This window comes from Poromitra crassiceps (genome assembly GCF_964638095.1).
Source record: "Poromitra crassiceps genome assembly, chromosome: 25".
Classification (NCBI taxonomy): domain Eukaryota; kingdom Metazoa; phylum Chordata; class Actinopteri; order Beryciformes; family Melamphaidae; genus Poromitra; species Poromitra crassiceps.
In genome coordinates this window covers 8399335-8418865 of record NC_139649.1, presented here as the reverse complement: position 1 = coordinate 8418865, position 19531 = coordinate 8399335, and the positions used below count along the sequence as shown (strand labels likewise).

At 43.2% G+C, this 19531-nt stretch overlaps 1 protein-coding gene across 1 annotated transcript in view; it reads left to right on the top strand.

The window, feature by feature from the left end:
* Nucleotides 1–10754: 10754 nt before the first annotated feature.
* slc2a9l2 (solute carrier family 2 member 9, like 2) overlaps nucleotides 10755–19531 on the top strand; it is a gene marked incomplete at both ends in the record, with an annotated part of 83441 nt that continues 74664 nt past the window's right edge. The window contains 3 exons of the mRNA XM_083661029.1: nucleotides 10755–10773; nucleotides 13178–13233; nucleotides 13949–14053. Coding sequence (XP_083517155.1) covers nucleotides 10755–10773; nucleotides 13178–13233; nucleotides 13949–14053 — 180 coding nt within the window. The remainder of the gene's footprint in view (nucleotides 10774–13177; nucleotides 13234–13948; nucleotides 14054–19531) is intronic.

Below are 19531 nucleotides of genomic sequence, written 5' to 3'. Positions count from 1 at the left end.
CTGATATATATATATATATTTAGGAATGAGGCCCCCTGTGCCTGAAGTAGAAAACATTTTACCAACCTAAATCCATTCCAAATGATTAATAATCCATCTTGAACAGGCAAAAATGTATTTATATTTATATTAAATTCAGTGTCAGGTTAGGGAGTTGCTGCCTGGGCAGCATCTAATCAGGGCTGTATCCTCAACCCCACCGTCCCCCCGCCCATCTCTCAAAAGTCATGTCCCATTGGGCAATCAACTGAGATATTTTGAGCCAGACTGGTGTTATGAATCGGCATGTCCATCTGTGACACTGGCCACAGTTACAAAATGAGCCATAAACGTGAATGTTTAGCTAAAGCTTTCATCAGTGTTTGCCCTTCGGGTGTTATGTGAATTTCGTTACATACTGCATGTGGCAATAAACCTATTTCTCTCATCCACAATATTCCAACTGGTTTGTTACAATCTGCCTGTGGATTCCCTCCCCACTGTATTCTCTATACAGAATGGGGGAACATACTAGTGTTTCCTAGAGTCCAGGGCTGAAAAAAAGGCATCCCAAAGGGGGTGCTCAAATGACAACGCTGGCCTTCATTATTGGGCCATATCTCTTTTCCCATGGCAGCTTCAATTCCAAAGGTTTGTTCATGCCAGGTTTCACGATGCAGACCACGTTGTGCTGCTCTCTTCCCCAGCCATGTGCTACTACAGCTATCATAGTGACACTATGTCATGTTTTTAGTCAGAGGTCAGGTGCTATGTGTTTATGTCAGGTGGTGTGGCTCACATGTCAGAAATAGCCAGGATTCACAATTTCACATGTCGGTGCAGAATCAAATAGCTCCCATACAGTATTGATAAAGATATGATTAATTTGAAGCCAAGATAGAGTAAAGCAGGCATTGATCAGTAAACAAGCTGCCCGAGGAGAGTTTTTTTTTTTTTACTGGAAATTAGTTCATAACCTCTTGCACTGCTGTTATATAACAAGCTATAGTCTGTCCACTATAGGTCCACCAGGAGCATGTTACAGAACATGACTTCTTAGAATGGTGACTTTTTGACAGGACAGGAGTGTGCAGTACTGCACGTATACGGGATGACAGCATTTTGCTAACCCCCCCCCCCCCCCCCCCCCCCCCGACAAGCTGGAATAGTTTGCTCTGTGTTGCAGTTTCTGTGATCTGAAGAGATTTTCTGGGTGTAAGCTGCCCGGTACTATTGAGGAAAGGGGGTGTTCCTTATGCATACCAGGGACTAAAAGGAATGTAGCTGAACAATGGAACAGCATGCATTATTTGGAAGGGCACTTTTCCATAACTTTTTTAAAGTAGGGGGAAATTAGGTTTACCATTTCAGCTCTTCAATGACATTATGCCCCTGATATAATACACTATCCGAGGTAAGTAGTAGCATTCCTTTATTATGGCTTACTGTAGTGATGATGATCATAGATACACAACTATTGTCTGCATGTCTCATTGGAAGATTACAGAGTTTTTCCAGAGTATAAAGGCATTTTCTTGTTGATGAAGCTTATCTGACCTCCCTCTTGAATCACCATGCACGGCCCTGTTGTATGGAATTGGACACTGGTTTCATGGAGTCATGTTAGAAAAACATTATTATTCTATCACACAGGCCTGATGTTTTGGCTCTGTTCATTTTGTCCCCTAAGAGTTTGAATTTCATTCAAAGGTTTTCATAATTGCCACACCCAGTAGTTTCCCCACATATTCGGCACACAGTGTGCACCATTTGTGAGAGGCTACTACATCAACATTTAGATAATCTTCTCTTTCTCTTTTCCAATTATCCAAGGCAGAAGGTGTTATGAGAGGGAACTTGTGAAATAAAGACCCTATAGAGTCATATTGCAGCACAGCACTGTTTTTCAGCTCCCTGCACGTGGGCAACATCTGGCCTGTGAATGACAGGGTGTGATTCTTTCCATTGTGCACTAAGTGAAGGTATAAAGATGCTCAAATTGTCACCCCTATTTTGGGTGAAAATGAAATAGAATCCATAAAAGTAGCCTTCAGGTGCAAATGGAGATATTGGCTTTTGCAAATTAATTCTTCAATTTGTTAATTAATGTATTATGATCACGGTGATTATGGCAGGTGGACATTTGGCAGTGCCTTTGGTATTAGTATTGTCTTGTTTTATTACTCGGAAGTTGATCAATAAAGCATGCTATTAGGCCTACATAATTTATGTGTCATACGGCCAAAGCTATGGAGTTAATGTTTACCTAGTCTCTTTATAGGTCGTGCAGTGCTGTTGCACACGTGGTGAACAGAGCGGCTCACCACAGGTCACCTCTACAGACTGCACTTGAGCAGCCTACAAGACAGTCTAGCCTACTTGGCAGCCTACTTCTTGACTGTAGCCAAGTTCATATATGCCTGATCAGGTCAGACTGTCTCCATTAGTCCAGGCATTTTCCCCACAAAATTTGGGTCAACCTCTCACTAATTGCAGCAAAACCAAGCTCAATGAATTCTGTCCTCAATATGTTCTACATGAGAGATTTTTTGAAAATGGGAAGTTTTGAAAATTACCTAAATATGAGCCTACCAAAACAGACACTACAGGTGAATAGGGTATAACATTTTAATTAATAAATATCACCATGAAACTTCCCCAGTTGATTAGGACATGTACTAGACACCATCAAAGACATGGATGTATTGTTAGCCAATGTTAGGGTTAATAATCCTGTCAGTGCCCCTGACCAAGGCAATGGCAAAAGAACTGGAGTTGGTCCCCGGGCGCTGCACTGCAGCCTCCCACACTGCTCCTATAGTTCTAGGAAGGTTCCTAGTAGAGGATGGGTCAAATGCAGAGGATGAATTTCCCCATGGGGATAAATAATAAAGGATAACTTAACTTAACCTGGTTCTATGACAGCTTTAAAATGCATTTTGTGGTTTCCATTATCGAAAATCTTTGAAGTAATGGGGGACTTGATTCGGCACCCGATTCAGAGAATCACCCAGGTAGCACAGTTGGATAGCTACGCTACGTCAGACAGCCCCTAAATACAGCCAGCTACAGAGGGAGTGGTAGCCTATCAAGTTCGTGTGTCCCCGAGTGACTGACGTGCACACATGTGCCCACAGAGAGACGGTGTGTGCGTGTGTGCGTGTGTGTGTGTGCGTGTGCGTGTGCGTGTGCGTGTGCGTGTGTGTGTGTGTGTGTGTGTGTCTGTGCGCGCGCAGCATGTCTTCGAAAATAAACTCCAAGTTAATGTTTGTCAGTTTCACTTAGGTTATCTCTCAGTCTGCCACTGTCAGTGTCACACCCGGCCACAATTCTTATTGGACACAGAACCTGTGGGTGAGTAACAATATCAAACTCAAACGGACAAAAAAAACGAATTTGAAACTAGGGGCTTAATTTGTCTTCATTTGTACCTGAACTTTATCTGTGTTAGTTGACCTTGACTCAAACGACGTGCAAGGCAAGTTGAAGTCTGTTGATGACTGGAGATACTGAGACGCCATGAGTTTGTTTTCATTGTCTGGGTGAAGTTTGCTAACTAGCATTGTGAGATTTACTGCTATCATTCTGTGTTGTGATACTGTGTGTAGTGTTACACGTTTAGTTGTTGCTGCACTATTTTATTTTATTTATTTATTTATTCGTTTATTGAACAGGGACAAATGCATTGAACATTATTTCATATGACCTACAAAACAGATGTCATGCATACAGGTTTCTAGCCGAGGCTAATTTGCAACCCCTGTCCCTGACTTCGTATGAGTCAAGAAAGCAAGAAGCCAAGGAGGGATTTTGATTGATTGATTGATTGATTTATTTGGTGAATGTCAACAATGATACAGGGAATACAAACAATCACCGAGGATAAAAACACAATAAAGCCACTGGCTTATTTCCATTGCGGTCCTCAAACAAAACAACATCAAGGACAAAAAGCCTCCCCTTTCTTTTGTTACACGTTATGTTGTGGACTGGACTGTGGAGCTTGACAGTGACAGCATGTTGTAAATATGACTGTGACATTACATACTTGATTATGTGCAGGTGTGTTTATTTTTGCTGGTATCTGGGGAAATAAAACGTGTTAGCCTGATAGGGAGTGAATGATTGATAGCTTAGTCATAGGTGATTATAGGTGGATCCCCACCAGTTACTTCAGTATGTTTGGGTAAAGAAGTTAGCATCACTCTCATATCTGGTGCAGGCACGTGCAGAGGATGTAAGGGGCAGGGGCCCAAATTCATAAAAGGGCACGCCAGTGAACTTAGCAAATTGTTAAATAAATATGACTACTTTTGTGACACTGTTAAAGAGATATTAAAATGTATGTATTTAATCTAGCCTCGACACGAGACTCAGCCTTCTTCATTCTTTCTCGAAGCAGCACCACATGGCGTTGCAGACTCCGCTAAAAATGGCCCGCTACACGTTTAGCAATCACAATAAAAGCGTACTTGCCTGACACACAAGGTTGTTGTCCGTAGCAACGGACAATTAGTGTTTTTTCATTGGTCTTTTTTTATTTTGATTGAAAATGGCCTTTGTTGTTTTCTACTTCCCTGCTGGGAAACGGCACCATCTCTGCTGTGTCTATGGGTGGAAACCTGTAATTACACATCCGGAAGTACAGAAAATACAGGCTCTGGGCTGGCATGATTACAACGGCTCGGTATTGGAATCTATGGAATATTTAGGAACACCAATTGTCCGTTGCGACGGACATCAACCTTGTATCGTGATAGGCTATGTTACATCGTATCGTGATAGGCTACATATCGTATTGTTACACCCCTAGCTATATACCTATGTATTCGTCTGGATACAGTTTCTGAATACCAGAAGCTCCGCTGTAGCTTAATAAAAACTGGGTTTGCGAGAGCTCCTCAAACACGGATCTGCACTGTGTTTTTGGGAGAAAAAAGGGGGATAGGAGGGCAAAACGGCAGGGGCTCAAGGCCTGAGGTTTATCTGATTCTGTGCATGTGGCTGACCTGGTGTGAACCTACCATGTGCCTGACCTGGTGTGACTGTGACCCCACATACCCTCCACCTACCTACCATGTGCCTGACCTGGTGTGACTGTGACCCCACATACCCTCCACCTACCTACCATGTGCCTGACCTGGTGTGACTGTGACCCCACATACCCTCCACCTACCTACCATGTGCCTGACCTGGTGTGACTGTGACCCCACATACTCTCCACCTACCTACCATGTGCCTGACCTGGTGTGACTGTGACCCCACATACCCTCCACCTACCTACCATGTGCCTGACCTGGTGTGACTGTGACCCCACATACCCTCCACCTACCTACCATGTGCCTGACCTGGTGTGACTGTGACCCCACATACCCTCCACCTACCTACCATGTGCCTGACCTGGTGTGACTGTGACCCCACATACCCTCCACCTACCTACCATGTGCCTGACCTGGTGTGACTGTGACCCCACATACTCTCCACCTACCTACCATGTGCCTGACCTGGTGTGACTGTGACCCCACATACCCTCCACCTACCTACCATGTGCCTGACCTGGTGTGACTGTGACCTCACATACCCTCCACCTACCTACCATGTGCCTGACCTGGTGTGACTGTGACCCCACATACCCTCCACCTACCTACCATGTGCCTGACCTGGTGTGACTGTGACCCCACATACTCTCCACCTACCTACCATGTGCCTGACCTGGTGTGACTGTGACCCCACATACCCTCCACCTACCTACTGTGGAATAAAATTGCAGGTATAAACCTAAAGGACCTGTCCTAATTGCACAAAGGCAAAGCCACAAAGAAGGCCCTTGCCGACCCTAGTCACCCCCTGTTCAGTGAGTTCATCATCTTCCATCTGGTTGCAGATATTCTGCAAAGATGCAGGACAGTCAAACAAATTCAACAATTATTTGTCCCTGCTGCCATTGGCCTTTTAAATAACATGATGTAATTGTATGTTTTTTTCTTTCTTTTTTGTACGTTTGTGTGTTGATTGTTGCCTACGGCAGTGCCCCTCTGGGATACTAAAGTTGACCTTGACCTTGGATCTGCTTTGGCCTGATAATGTGAATGGGAAACAGCAAAGGAAACATTTGAAGGCTTAAAGAAAACAAAAGACCGTGAGAGTGTGAATTCATTAATCAGTGAACAAAGTCAACTCCAAATGACATGCTTTCTGTGTTTTGCCCCTAACCCCTGCATTAGATTAGATTTTTTTTTTTTTTTTTTTTATTGAGTTGAGGCAGGGCCACACTGGAAGACAGGGGCCACATGTGGCCTGCAGACTGCCAGTTGCTCATCTCTGATGTAAAGCATGGTGCTCTGTTGAAACATTGTAAATATAGATTATGTAATACTGTTTGCACTGTTTCAAGAGTGACGCTGACTCTCAAGCTTCCCACTTTGCAGATAGGCCGATAGGCTAGTTATCTTTTAAAACAACAGACACGATCATGGTCTGGTCCTAATCAATAACTATTTCCGATAAGTTATAACCACCGGAAAAACTGGTTTCCTCTGCAACCTAGACAAACACCAAAAATGTTGACTTTTTGATGCACTATACTCCGCATATTTTCCTACCATGATGATTGTATGCTGACACATAGGATTGGGTACCATTCACATTTGAACTGAAATCGGTACTGGTTCTGGTACCTGAAATTCGGTACGGGTACCCCAATAGTACCTTTTTTCGGTACATTACTCTCTCCGTAATTACAAACATGTAATTTCAGTTGTAAAAAAAAAAAAGTCCAAACTTATCAATTTCAACATTGTTATTTCTTTAGAACATTGTACACACAGTCTGAGAGCTTTATGATAAATATACAAGGCCATGAAGCGTCTTGTTCAACACCCTCCTTTTATTATTCTACAAGAGCAAACCTAACGTTCCTGTCACCTTCCTCCTTAAAGAGTGTGAGGTATTTTTTTTATGAATTTACATTTTGGGCTCATGATTCATACGAAAATACCCCAAAACACGAAATTTTTGATTGATTTATTGATTTTTTACAGAAAAGGCTAGCATTCTAAATGGACGTTGAACATCTGTGACATCACTTGTTGATGGATGTTCTGCTGGGGCCCATGGATGTATAGACAAGTTTCCTGGGCACTTCCGGTTTGCTTCCGGACTCGGCCGCGAGATGTCTGTCTCTTCCGGTGTTTGTGAATACAGAGAAGCGTAGCGTACTAGCGTAGTAGCCATAGCGACCGCCGAAAAAATGCAAACTTGGTATCATTCTCCGAGTCTCCTGTCTGACGAAAGAGTGTCTATCCCACACCCGTTGACAGTGGACACATGGGAAGATAATGTGTAAATGGGGCAGACATCACAGGTTCCATTTGAGGAACAGTGCCCCCTGCAGTTTACAAAAACAAGTATAAATGCAGCTATGTGTAATTTAACCCTCCCCCCTCCACCAATCTCATTGCTATATATCCCTCCCACTGACATATTAATGCAATGCGGTCTCCAACCTGCACCATGCTCTTTAACGTAAGAGGAGAAAAGGTTGGAAACAGTATGGTAATGGGAGTTTGCTTTAAAGAAAATGATTGTTTGACTAATACTACTATGACCATTGGGCCAAACCATAATTATTGCACTCTACATTATTGTCAACCCTTTGATTCTTATGGTGACCACTAGGTGGCAGGCTCACTCTATTCCCATGTTATCCGGCTCTGTTCCCCCATAAGCTCCCGGCGCCAGTTGTGTAAAACCTGACTTCAGATGAACTGCATATTATCTAGCTGTATGTAGGTGAGATTTCAAGAAAAGTGGAGTTTTGCGCACCTTGAAAACCAACCAGATTAATTTTATTGTAACCTCCGTCTTGCTTATACATTTCTCAGTGCAAATCCCTAACTTTCGACCAAGTTTTGGTCTTCCTGTATCCGAACATATCGGCAGTACTGTTTCCTCTTCACTGGATGTTTCACTCTGTGCTTTCTGTTTGAAACTCCACTTCCCCTCACCCCTCTCTTCCCCTGTGCCATGTGCTTGCTGTGTGCTATCTGCATGAGTGATCACATAATGGCCCTCTCATTTCAGCATGCTGAAGAGTTCAGATGGACAAGCCAGGGGAGGACCAAAGAGTCGAAACAACTAATCACCACAAGAAGATGTGTGCCTCCGGAAAAGACTCAGAAAAGGTTGGTCTCTTTGTGTGTGTGTGTGTGTGTGTGTGTGTGTGTGTGTGTGTGTGTGTGTGTGTGTGTGTGTGTGTGTGCGTGTGTGCCTGAGTCAGTGACATCACTATTCATGTCCTTTGTTCATTCTTAGGAACACTGGCTGAACTTGCGCAGTTTGCATGTGAAGTGACGTCAGAGTCCTGTGGGTCCATTTGATGATGCCTATAGAAAGCCTGAGGGCGAGCCAGAGCAGGGACATTCTTTTGCACATGCTGTATGTATGTACATTACAGCTATACTGTGTGCTGGCTTCACCGCTGCTGCCACATAATATGATATCTTTGAAATTTGATTGGTTTATTATAGGGATTTACGATATATCGGCAATCATATCGGTATCGGCCGATGTTAGTCATTTTTTAACATATCGACATCAGTCCGATGTTACAATGTTAATAGTTTATAGTATAGTTAATAGTTAATAGCTTTTGCAAATGTTTTGGGAAGAAAGAAATGCATTTACATATTCGAATGCACAGTGTTTACATGTGTTTTTCTCAGTATGTGCAACATTTGATTATCATAGAAATGTGGTTTTATACAGATCATATTGACATCGGTAAATATCGGTTATCGGCCATAACAGCAATGTTAATATCGGTTATCGGCCAATATTTTCATATGGGTGCGTGCGTGCATCCCTAGTTTATTATCTTGTAGTCCTGTCCTGATATGTAGGTCATGGCTGTGGTTTATTGTCTGTGTTATCTGGCTGTTATCTCATACATTTGCACTTCACTCAAGATTTGCATTTGTAACTAACATACAATACAAACTTCTGTTCTCAATGAGAGAAAAGAGGTCATAAGGCATTGTTTGTATGAGGGAAAAGGTTTGAAAATCACCTAAATATATGATCCTAACAAAACGTGCCTGTCCCTCTCTTTTTTTTAAACAATGTAATTCTATGGGAGGACAGTTCAAACCATGCCCCATTCAGGTCATCACTTTTAATACTTTATTACTCTTATTCAGCTTTTTGATACCTTTTGTACTTTTTGAGATATCCGTTTTTTTCAACCTTTATAAGCCTACAGTTCGTGATGTCACAACTCACTCTAGCAGACTGTATAGGCTGTAGGATTGTCACGATACTAGAATTTCTAACTTCAATACCGATACCCAGGAAAACATCGATACTCGATAGTCGATACCATTTTTGATACCACTGGGGGGATGACAATACATAAGGAGGCATACAAATAAATGAAGTCAGATGGACGAACAGATACACACTTCTCCATAATCTAGGTCTGATAAAACTAATTAAAAAAATTGCACTTACACAGCAGATTAGCCCTGCTCTAGTCATCAGCCTATCAGGACACATTTGAGCTTGTTGAAGCAACAGATACCTGATAGGGAGGGAAAAATCACTAGTATGTTTGATTTTTCATTAAGAGAAAGCACTGTTGCTATCGACACTGTTGCAAATGACTATTGTATCCATTTAAAAAATAAATATATACTTGTCAATACTATTGACACTTTTGACAACCTTAATAGACTGTACTTTTTACTAACTTCACACATTTTAAAATTGTGACAGTTCACACAACTTGAACACTGCATACAGTATGTATTATACATGAAACCTTCAGTTACTTCTGCTCTCACACACAATGTCAATATACTTTTATATTTTTCAAACCTCCTTGAGTGCCTGGACCTGGATTTTTTATGCCTTTTGGTTATTAGTCTTTCTCTCCATTTGAATCATATTCCCTACCAAGAGCACCGCTGGTTTGAGGGACTCCAGCAGCACTCCTGCCACCTCTCTCTCTCTCTCTCTCATACTGTATAAGCCTCTCTCTCTCTCTCATACTGTATACGCCTCTCTCTCTCTCTCATACTGTATAAGCGATGATGTGATGTATAGTTCTTGAAATATTAATGTTTGTTTGACACTAGTGTTCCACTCTTATTTCACACTTTCTGCTGCTCTTCAGGTCCAGAGATATGCTTTCTCGTATGGACAGTCGCACAGAAATGACAGACGCAGAATCGTGACGAGAATATGTTTGGAGCTTTTATACACTGCAGGTTTCTCCTTGCAGACTGATCGTTATTTTGAAAAACCTTTTGTGCACATAATTAGAAATGTTGGGATGTGCACGGCCAGGTGAAAACCTGCCGCAGGGACCTTACGGCTATGGCAACCATAAATTGCGCTTTCCACATGCAGCTCTTCTGCTTATTTCACTCTTCTCCATTTCAAAATGTCTTTTACATATTCATACCTTTTTACTTCTTTGTATTATTACATTTTAGTAAATTTTTTACATTAATACTTGTCACTGCCTTCCTACTCAATACTACTATACCTTCAATCTTTTCACACCAGCCTTCCTAGTTCCTACAGTACACTTCCTACCACCAAAATATTTGTATACCTTTGTTTATGACTTCTTAGTATTATTACATTTTAGTATATTTCTGACATTACCTACTCTTCATACTCCTTGTACCCTTCACCTCTTACAAACTAGCCTTTCTACTAACTGATAGCAGGGAGAAAGACATGCAGGCAGGGAGAGAGAGAGACAGGGAGACATGCCAGACAGACAGGCAGGTAGGTAGGGAGACAGATGCCAGATGCAGGGAGAGAGACAGACAGTCAGGCAGGGAGACAGATGCCAGATGCAGGGTGAGAGACAGACAGGGAGACAGACAAACAGGCAGGGAGACAGATGCCAGAAGCAGGGAGAGAGACAGACAGTCAGGCAGGGAGACAGATGCCAGAAGCAGGGAGAGAGACAGACAGTCAGGCAGGGAGACAGATGCCAGAAGCAGGGAGAGAGACAGACAGGGAGGCAGGGAGACAGATGCCAGATGCAGGGAGAGAGACAGACAGTCAGACAGACAGACAGGGAGACAGATGCCAGATGCAGGGAGGGAGACAGACAGGGAGGCAGGGAGACAGATTCCAGAGATGCAGGGAGAGAGACAGACAGTCAGGCAGGGAGACAGATGCCAGAAGCAGGGAGAGAGACAGACAGGCAGGCAGGGAGACAGATGCCAGATGCAGGGAGAGAGACAGACAGGCAGGGAGACAGATGCCAGATGCAGGGAGAGAGACAGACAGGCAGGGAGACAGATGTCAGATGCAGGGAGAGAGACAGACAGGCAGGGAGACAGATGCCAGAGATGCAGGGAGAGAGACAGTCAGGCAGGGAGACAGATGCCAGAAGCAGGGAGAGAGACAGACAGTCAGGCAGGGAGACAGATGCCAGAAGCAGGGAGAGAGACAGACAGTCAGGCAGGGAGACAGATGCCAGAAGCAGGGAGAGAGACAGACAGTCAGGCAGGGAGACAGATGCCAGATGCAGGGAGAGAGACAGACAGTCAGGCAGGGAGACAGATGCCAGAAGCAGGGAGAGAGACAGACAGTCAGGCAGGGAGACAGATGCCAGAGATGCAGGGAGAGAGAGACAGACATTTCCTGGACAGCTTTGTAAACAACTTAAATTGGTGAAACTTCCATTGGTGTGAGTCCTGGTCCTGCTGAGCCTGCAGGAAAGCTATTTCCACAGAGCCATCTCAGAGATAGTAATGATCTAACGGATGCTATTTCAGCAACCCGCTGAGAAGTCAGCACATGATATTAGCACATATGAGTGTGTCTCTTCAACTTTTCAGAGCTGTGGCTCGTTTCAGTGAGACATAGCAATCTCAACTCGCCACATTTAAGTTTAGATAAAAACAAATATATATATTTCATGTAATACCAGGGATCAGTGTGGCGTCACTTGCCACCCAGAAATGCGGATCCCCGCGGCAGTTAATAGTATGAGTTGTGTCAAACAAACGTTAACATCTCCAAAACTAGACATCACATCGCTTATATTTTGACATTCTGAGTGAGAGCAGAAGTAGCTCAAGAGTTTGATGTATAATATATGCATGTCGTGTTAAAGTTGTGTGAACTGTCGCAGTTTTTAAAATGTAAACAGAGTTCACTGGCTAGAGTCAGACACTCACGCCTCGCGCCACTTGTGCTCCATAGGGTTCCATTGCCGCTGCCACCCAGTGACGCGGTTTGTTTACCAAAATGCTGCTCGGCTGATCCCTCATATTATCATACATTATGATCATGTTATGCAGGTATGCTGGAATGTTTTAACCTGGAGCATACGCATGACCGATGACCCTGCAATGAGCGGTGCTTGCATTACGTTTTCTGCCCCAGTAAAAAATAAAAAATAATAAACTTAATGAACCACATGAACATATTTTATGCATCTGGTCAGTTGTCACCCACTTACAGTAGACATCCTACTATAAAACGAGAAAAACCGTCCGTCCTTCTATCGACTATCGGCATCCGTTTTTCTCAACAGGTTGGTCCATCAATCTGAAACGGCACACGAGCATTGGCATAGGCAGGGACTGACAGGGCAGAGTTTCCCATTTTCCAAAATGTGAGCTGTTTACGAGAGTTTTTGGCAAGTGCGCACAGAGTTGTGGCGTGTGCATCCATCTATGTAATTTAAATGGTCTTGGCTGACAGCACTTCCAAGAGGGATTTCTCCTATCGCTGTAATGCAATTTCAAAGTTATTGTAGCCACAGAGACAGCAGCACCTCCAGACAGCTGTGATATCATCTCATCAACACAACTTTGAACTTTCATATCAAGTGGAGAGAGAGGCTCTTCCCCCTCCGTTTGCATAGATCTGCATTACGTAGACACGTCAGCTTTAGGGGACGCATATGAACCAGCAGAGCAAATGAACCCGGCATTTGCCTCAACAACACACAACACAGATGTGACTTCTTTCACTTTTGCCTTACTACCTTTTAGCACATTTTAGCATGTGTAGGAGCTGCTATCCTCACCTCCCTTCTTTAACCTCTTCTTTTGTGTATTCCTCTTCTTCCTCTCCATCCTTTGTGCTTCATCTACACGTCCTCCTTCATTTCCTCCTCTAATCTCCCCTTACGTCTGTGTGTCTCCCCTGTCTTGCTTTGTCCCAGGAGGAGGCTCGTCTGGTTCAGCCCTGCCTCTAGGCCGGTGTCCGGCCTTTGCCCTAGTAGTGTAACTGTAAGGTGTAGAGTGATGCTCTACTTACAAAGGTTATTTGTCCTCCACTTTACTCTGTACAAGACACAGGAGAATGTCGACTGCCTCTAGACTGAATCCAGATCGATGTCAGGGAGGTGGTTCATCATGGGAATAGTCCTTTTACTGTGCTTTACTATGAACTTGACAGATTTCTTTTAAAAGGATGGCTTTACCGGTAATCAACCCACTCGTATCATATATAATCTCGGTAATGTAAGCACATGGGCAGTGCTTTACCTTCTCTCTCTGTTTACCTCACGGAGAAAAATGCTCCTGCTGCTGCCTGCAGAAACTCCGCCCCCACCAGCTGCAAGTCATTAAGGCTTGTTAAGGCTCTCCATGTGATTCTCCGTGGATGTGCGCATACTTAAAAAATAAAAATAAACAATAACAGCCGCCCTCGGAGCAGATTCTGCCCCTCCAGAACTTCTGCAGCTCCGTTGTGACACGTTTTACGTCACAATGCATCACAACGGAGCGCTTTGCCAGAGGAGGAAATGGGAGATCTCCGTGAGGAAAACAGAGAGAGAGAAGGTAAACACTGACCATGTGCTTATATTACCGAGATGATTAATGATACAAAGTGGGTTGATTACCGGTAAAGCCACCTTTTAATTCCCCCATAACAAAGCCTCTAACATGTCTGTGTTTGTTTGTTTGTACGTACATGTGTGCTCTTTCAGCAGCAGCCAATCACAGCCTGTCTGGTGAGCGCAGCCTTCTTCAGTGCCCTGGGCTCATCTTATCTGTATGGCTACAACCTGTCAGTGGTCAACGCTCCTGCTCTGGTGAGTCACACTATAGAGTGCCACAGGAATGAGTGCGCCAAACATGGCTGCCAACACTTCCAGCTGGTAGGTGTAAAAAGGCAATGGGATTTTCCTATGGAATTTCGGTTAAATGCATGAAATAAGTCAGGCCTGTGGTTACAGTGGCGTGCACAGACATTTTGGGGGGAAGTGAAAAAAGGGGACCCCTCTCATAATTATTTATAATATATATATACTGTGGTGTCCCTGGGTGCTCACGTCCTTCCAATTTACATGTAAAAAAAATGCTATGGCAATAAAGACGACAGATTTTTCATGGACTTATTGTTAAAGTAGGTACAGGCTCAACACACATACTACAGAAACATGTAAGACAATGTATTACATTGCATTACATTACGTCATTTAGCAGCCACTTTTATCCAAAGCGACTTACAAAAGTACATTTTGTCAACAGTAGTGAAATCAACTGTGCAACACAGTCTGCTTCAACCAAGACCTTTTCAAAGGAACATGCAGCATTTGTCAATACTTGAAGGAATAAGTAGCATTAGTAAGTTTTTTTTTTTAGAAGGATGCTTAGTTCAAGAAGACTCCAGGTGTCGCCTGAAAAGGTGTGTTTTTACAGTCTTCGCTAAAAGATGGGCAGTGATGTGATTCGGCCATCCGAATCACTTTAAAATCAGACAGGCATGCCTGGTTGGTGATATTCACTCTCTTGCTCTGCCACCAGTGAGCCCATAGAACGCTTTTCAAAGAGCCTGCCTGCAGTGGTCAGAATGACCTTCCACAGAGTCAGACAGAGTAGTGATTTTGGAGAGCTTTGAATGAATGGTAATGTCCCACTAGTCTCAGAACCTGTTGGCACTTCTTTAGACTGAAGGGAGCACTATGGGAAATAGATATTTGATTCTTAATTATTGGACCACCCTGGTCATCCTCACCTCCTCTCTTCACACAGAGGGCTATTATCACTTTCTTTAGAAGTTTCACCATAGCCCAAGGACAGTATCTTTCCCTACCTCCCAGTCTTTCTTTCTACCTCCGCTCCGTCTCTCTGTCATATCTATCACATTTTCCTTGACAAATTAAAAAAAAACTATGCAGAAACCCCTATGCCACTGTGTCACGGCAACCTTTGATCATGTGACTCATAGATATCAGAGTCTTTTTGTCGTTGATGCACATGACATGAGCAAAAACAAACAGAAATCTGGAGGCATAAACCTCATGGTAGCACATCCCACAGCCTAATCATCATCATACCGTTTAGTTATTCAGATGTTTTCTAAGCAGCAGTGAGCCTACAGTATCAGATGAGCCATGAGATAGTGTCGAAGATGAATTTGTGAAGCATCATTGCATCAAAGCGTTCCTCTAACGAGAAACGCACAGCTACCAGAAAATAGAAGAGAACGCTTCAACCCGAGTGTTTCCTCTATTCATTGCACATTATGGACAATCTTGCACAATGCAGCGTTAAGATGAAAGTCACATTAGTAAATAGAACATATGGAGATGTATTAAGTTACTAGAGGATTCATTCATCTTGATATTGATGGGATTAGTATAAAGTGGGCATGTCTGTAAAGGGGAGACTCATGGGTACCCATAGAACCCATTCTCATTCAGATATTGTTAGGGAATGGAATTTCACCATTCCTCATCCGCATTATAATGATTCAAACAGATTATATAAACCAAATGAATGAAACCAAGAGCCAGAAAGATGTCTTATGAAAGTATATTTAAAACCATACATTCTCTGTCAATATGTATTGTCAGAGGCAGATGAGGAATGGTGAAATTCCATTCCCTAACAGATATCTTGGGGTAAGAGATCAAGGGGCCTCTTTGAAAATGGCCAGGTCAGTTTTTCCTTCGCCAAAATTGTGCCTACATTTGAAGCATTTTTTAACCCCCTTACCCACAAGGGAGCATGACATAGCTGGTACCAATGTATGCATTAGGCATTCTAGTTTCAGAGGATATCAGTATATTCATGGTAGCTTTAAAAATGGGTCCAATAGAACTTCTATAACACAGGGGACTTATCCTTCAGAGGGCAAAAGGGCAGGTGCTTGGGCACCACCTGCAGGTCTATCTGTGCATGACGTCTCTGTGTGGTTAACACAAGCTCATGAAGCAGCAACGTTTGTGTTCAGCAAGATCATCTTCACAAAGGAGGACCACTTTTATGACTTTTGAAGCCCGCGTTTTCTGAAAATCCTGTAAAAAAAAACACATTTACGCTTCAAAAGTCATACAAGTGTTGCTCAACAACAGCGGGGGGAAAAAGGGGGGGGGGGGGGGAGTTGTCAGACTAGATTAGATTGCTCACCCATCTGTTACACAGGGCCATTACATTATGCTGCAATTGGATATGGCTCAGTAATTGTTACCTTTGTGTTGTGAAGGAAAATCAGAGTTCAGATTTCATGTCAAAATCAATACCGAAACTCCTTTGTTGCATGAGCAGCTGAGGTTTGATTCATTGCTGTTCATGTGTTACTGTGATTTCACATTTAGCTTCAGGGTGGGAAGAGGGAAATGCACTCAAAGTGAATACCTGTTCAATGGGTGGACAGTGCTGCCAGGAGGACATCGCCCCCCTATGAGAAGACATGAGAAAATGTGCTCAATCCAGCGTGGCAAGAGGCACTGTCTGGCACAGAGCCTGGAAGTTTTTAGCGGCGGTAATTCGTCCTTGATTGAAACAACAGTGAAATGAATGGCCTGTTCAATAGGCGTGATGTGATGTATCACTTGTTGAGAGGCTGTGCTGGTTCCTGACAGAAACACTGCGTGTAACAAGTAATTGGATGCCCTGCAGGGGACAAACACGACAAACCTTTCCGCAGCGGCTACTACTACCTGTACAAATACAGGAAATGTCTGTGAAATGCAGAAAGAGAATTGCAAAATCTTTCATTGAAACTGACTGATGGTTAATAGTTTCGTAAGTCATTCAAGGAAAACTCATCTTAACCATTGACACCACTTCACTCAGAGGTTCTACTTGATGCAGTAATTGGCAAGATACGCAGTGAACGCAGGCACGTCAGACACCCGTTACTACAGTATAATAATCTGAAAAAGAGAAAGGTTTCTAGGATTTTTTAGATGTGCTGTGCCCAGGCGACAACTCCCACACACACACAAGGACAGTGGGAAATGCATGATTGATAATATTTTGAGGACAATTTTTGTATTATTTCATTTCTTGCCAATTTTGTTTGACTTAATTTGATGTAATAATGGAATGAGAGAGGGTGAAGTCACAGTATGGAGCGTGGGGGAAAGAGAGTGGCTCTCTAAAAGATCTGAAACATTGCCATGAATTTAGCAGGGATGAAATTCTTCCCCGGTTCCTCCCAAACATGTGAAGGTTTTACATCTCATTGTTAGTTAGAACAATGGCCCAAGTGTCTCGTTTGAATTCGCACCAGACTGTATCTCATAGATGACAGAGGGCTTTCATATCGAAGCGTTTCACAAGCTGTGTTGTTGCTCGTCACAATAAAGAGCCTGTGTGTCAAAACACCTACTGAGAGAGAATTATGTGACACCCGAAAAGTGACTTTGACATAATAAATAATAATAATAATACATCGGATTTATATAGGGCTTTTCCAAGTGCTCAAAGACGCTTCACAATACAAAACAATACAATACAATAACTTAAGAATAGAGAAGAAAATAAAGAAAATAAATAAAAGGTGAGAGAGGAAGGGTAAAAGGACATGCAGATTGTCCTCAAGCTAGCTGCTGCACTGTGCTGAATTAAATAATACAGTGAGGCAAAAGCTTCAAACGCCTTTGCCTCCATACACACGCACACACACACGCACACACACACACACACACACACACACACACACACACACACACATACGCACACACACAGACACAGACACACACACTTTGTTGTTGTTGTTGTTGTTGTTGCTGCTGGAACCGTCGGAGAGTAATTTGTTGGACAAAGTGAGAACAGTCACAGAACAGTGGGGTTCCTCTTTTAATTAGGTCTTGTGTGGGCCAGCCAACCACAGATCAACTGTAATTAGTGATGGAGATTCAGTCAACAGGAGGGAGATTGAAACTTGGGAAAGTGAAGAAACCTAACTGCATTGTTCTGGGTTCTGATTGGTAATTCTGTGATCTCCAGGTCCAGTTCTTGCTGTAATGCTGTGCTATCGTAGGGTGCAGTAGTAGAGGACAGCAGCATAAACTGTCATACAGTATTTGTGATGGAGGTTTCCTGTAATAAAATAGACTTGGGGGGACCGGGCGTTTGGGGCGGCCGCCCCTAGACTCTGGAATACACTTCCCCCGGTCCTGAGATCGGCTGCCTCCCTCAACCTGTTCAAGGGACACCTGAAGACGCACTCATTCAAGCAGGCGTTTGAGCAGTCTTAGGCCGATCATCACCTCACTGTCTTCTTGTACTTGGTTTTATGTTTGCATGTTGTTTTTAAGATTTGATCCTACTTTTGCTCTGTAAGCCCACCATTTTATGTTACTATTATGCCCTAGTGCCATGTAGGCCTATAATGTTTTTGACTGACATATTATGTACAGCGCTCTGTGCATTCGTGCTGGGAGGGGTGCTTTAGAAATAAACTTTTACTTACTTACTTACTTACTTGGAGAAAAGAGTTGTCTTTCCGTCGCTTTAATTGTTTGCAAACAAGGCACAAAGCAGAAGTTTTCCCTCAGTATTAAAGATCTGACTGGGAAAGTTGGCTGGACCACATTCATCTGAAGTGCTAAGATAAGAGTTTTGGTGTGTCTCACAAAGGACAAGAGATCCTCAAGGCCATTTTCCCAATTACAGTAGGCAGAAACTCCTTTCAACTGAGAAATTACATTATGCTTGGTAGAATAGTAAGGTTCCACAGATAAGGAATTTCTTGTGTTAAGGAGGACCAATTAAACTAGCCACTATCTTTTTCAGGTCAGGACAAAATCATGATAGAAATGCTGATCAGCTGAGTTCAGGAGGAGGTAGTGGGTTTGTGTGGGAGGGGGGGGGGGTGTTTGGTGGAAGGGGTTTCCGGGCCTAATTTTGTATAGTATTCTATGAATCAAGTGAAACAGGAGGTGAGGCTCACATGACCCAAACATGCAGTAGTTTGACACTGAAAGCTTGGTGGAAAGTAAGGGTGCAGAGGTCAGAGGTCAGACTGCTGGATGGACGTATAGGTTCGCCTTCAGCTCCCAGGGTCAATTCTGCTGTGAGTGAATCTTTCATTTTCAGCCAAACTTGTCCTTATTTAACCATCTTTCTCAGCACAGTCCATCCTGTTCTGTTCCTCATAGTAGCTCTGGAAAGTTGGGGGGAAACAAAAGCAAGGTCAAATGGGGTCACGCTCTACCAATCAACATCATCATTGGTAAGCAGCAAATAGGGCTAGACTTTAATGTGAACTATCCCTTTAAATTTTGACCAAAGCTAAACGGTTGTATGAGAACAACCCATACAGTATACTGTAT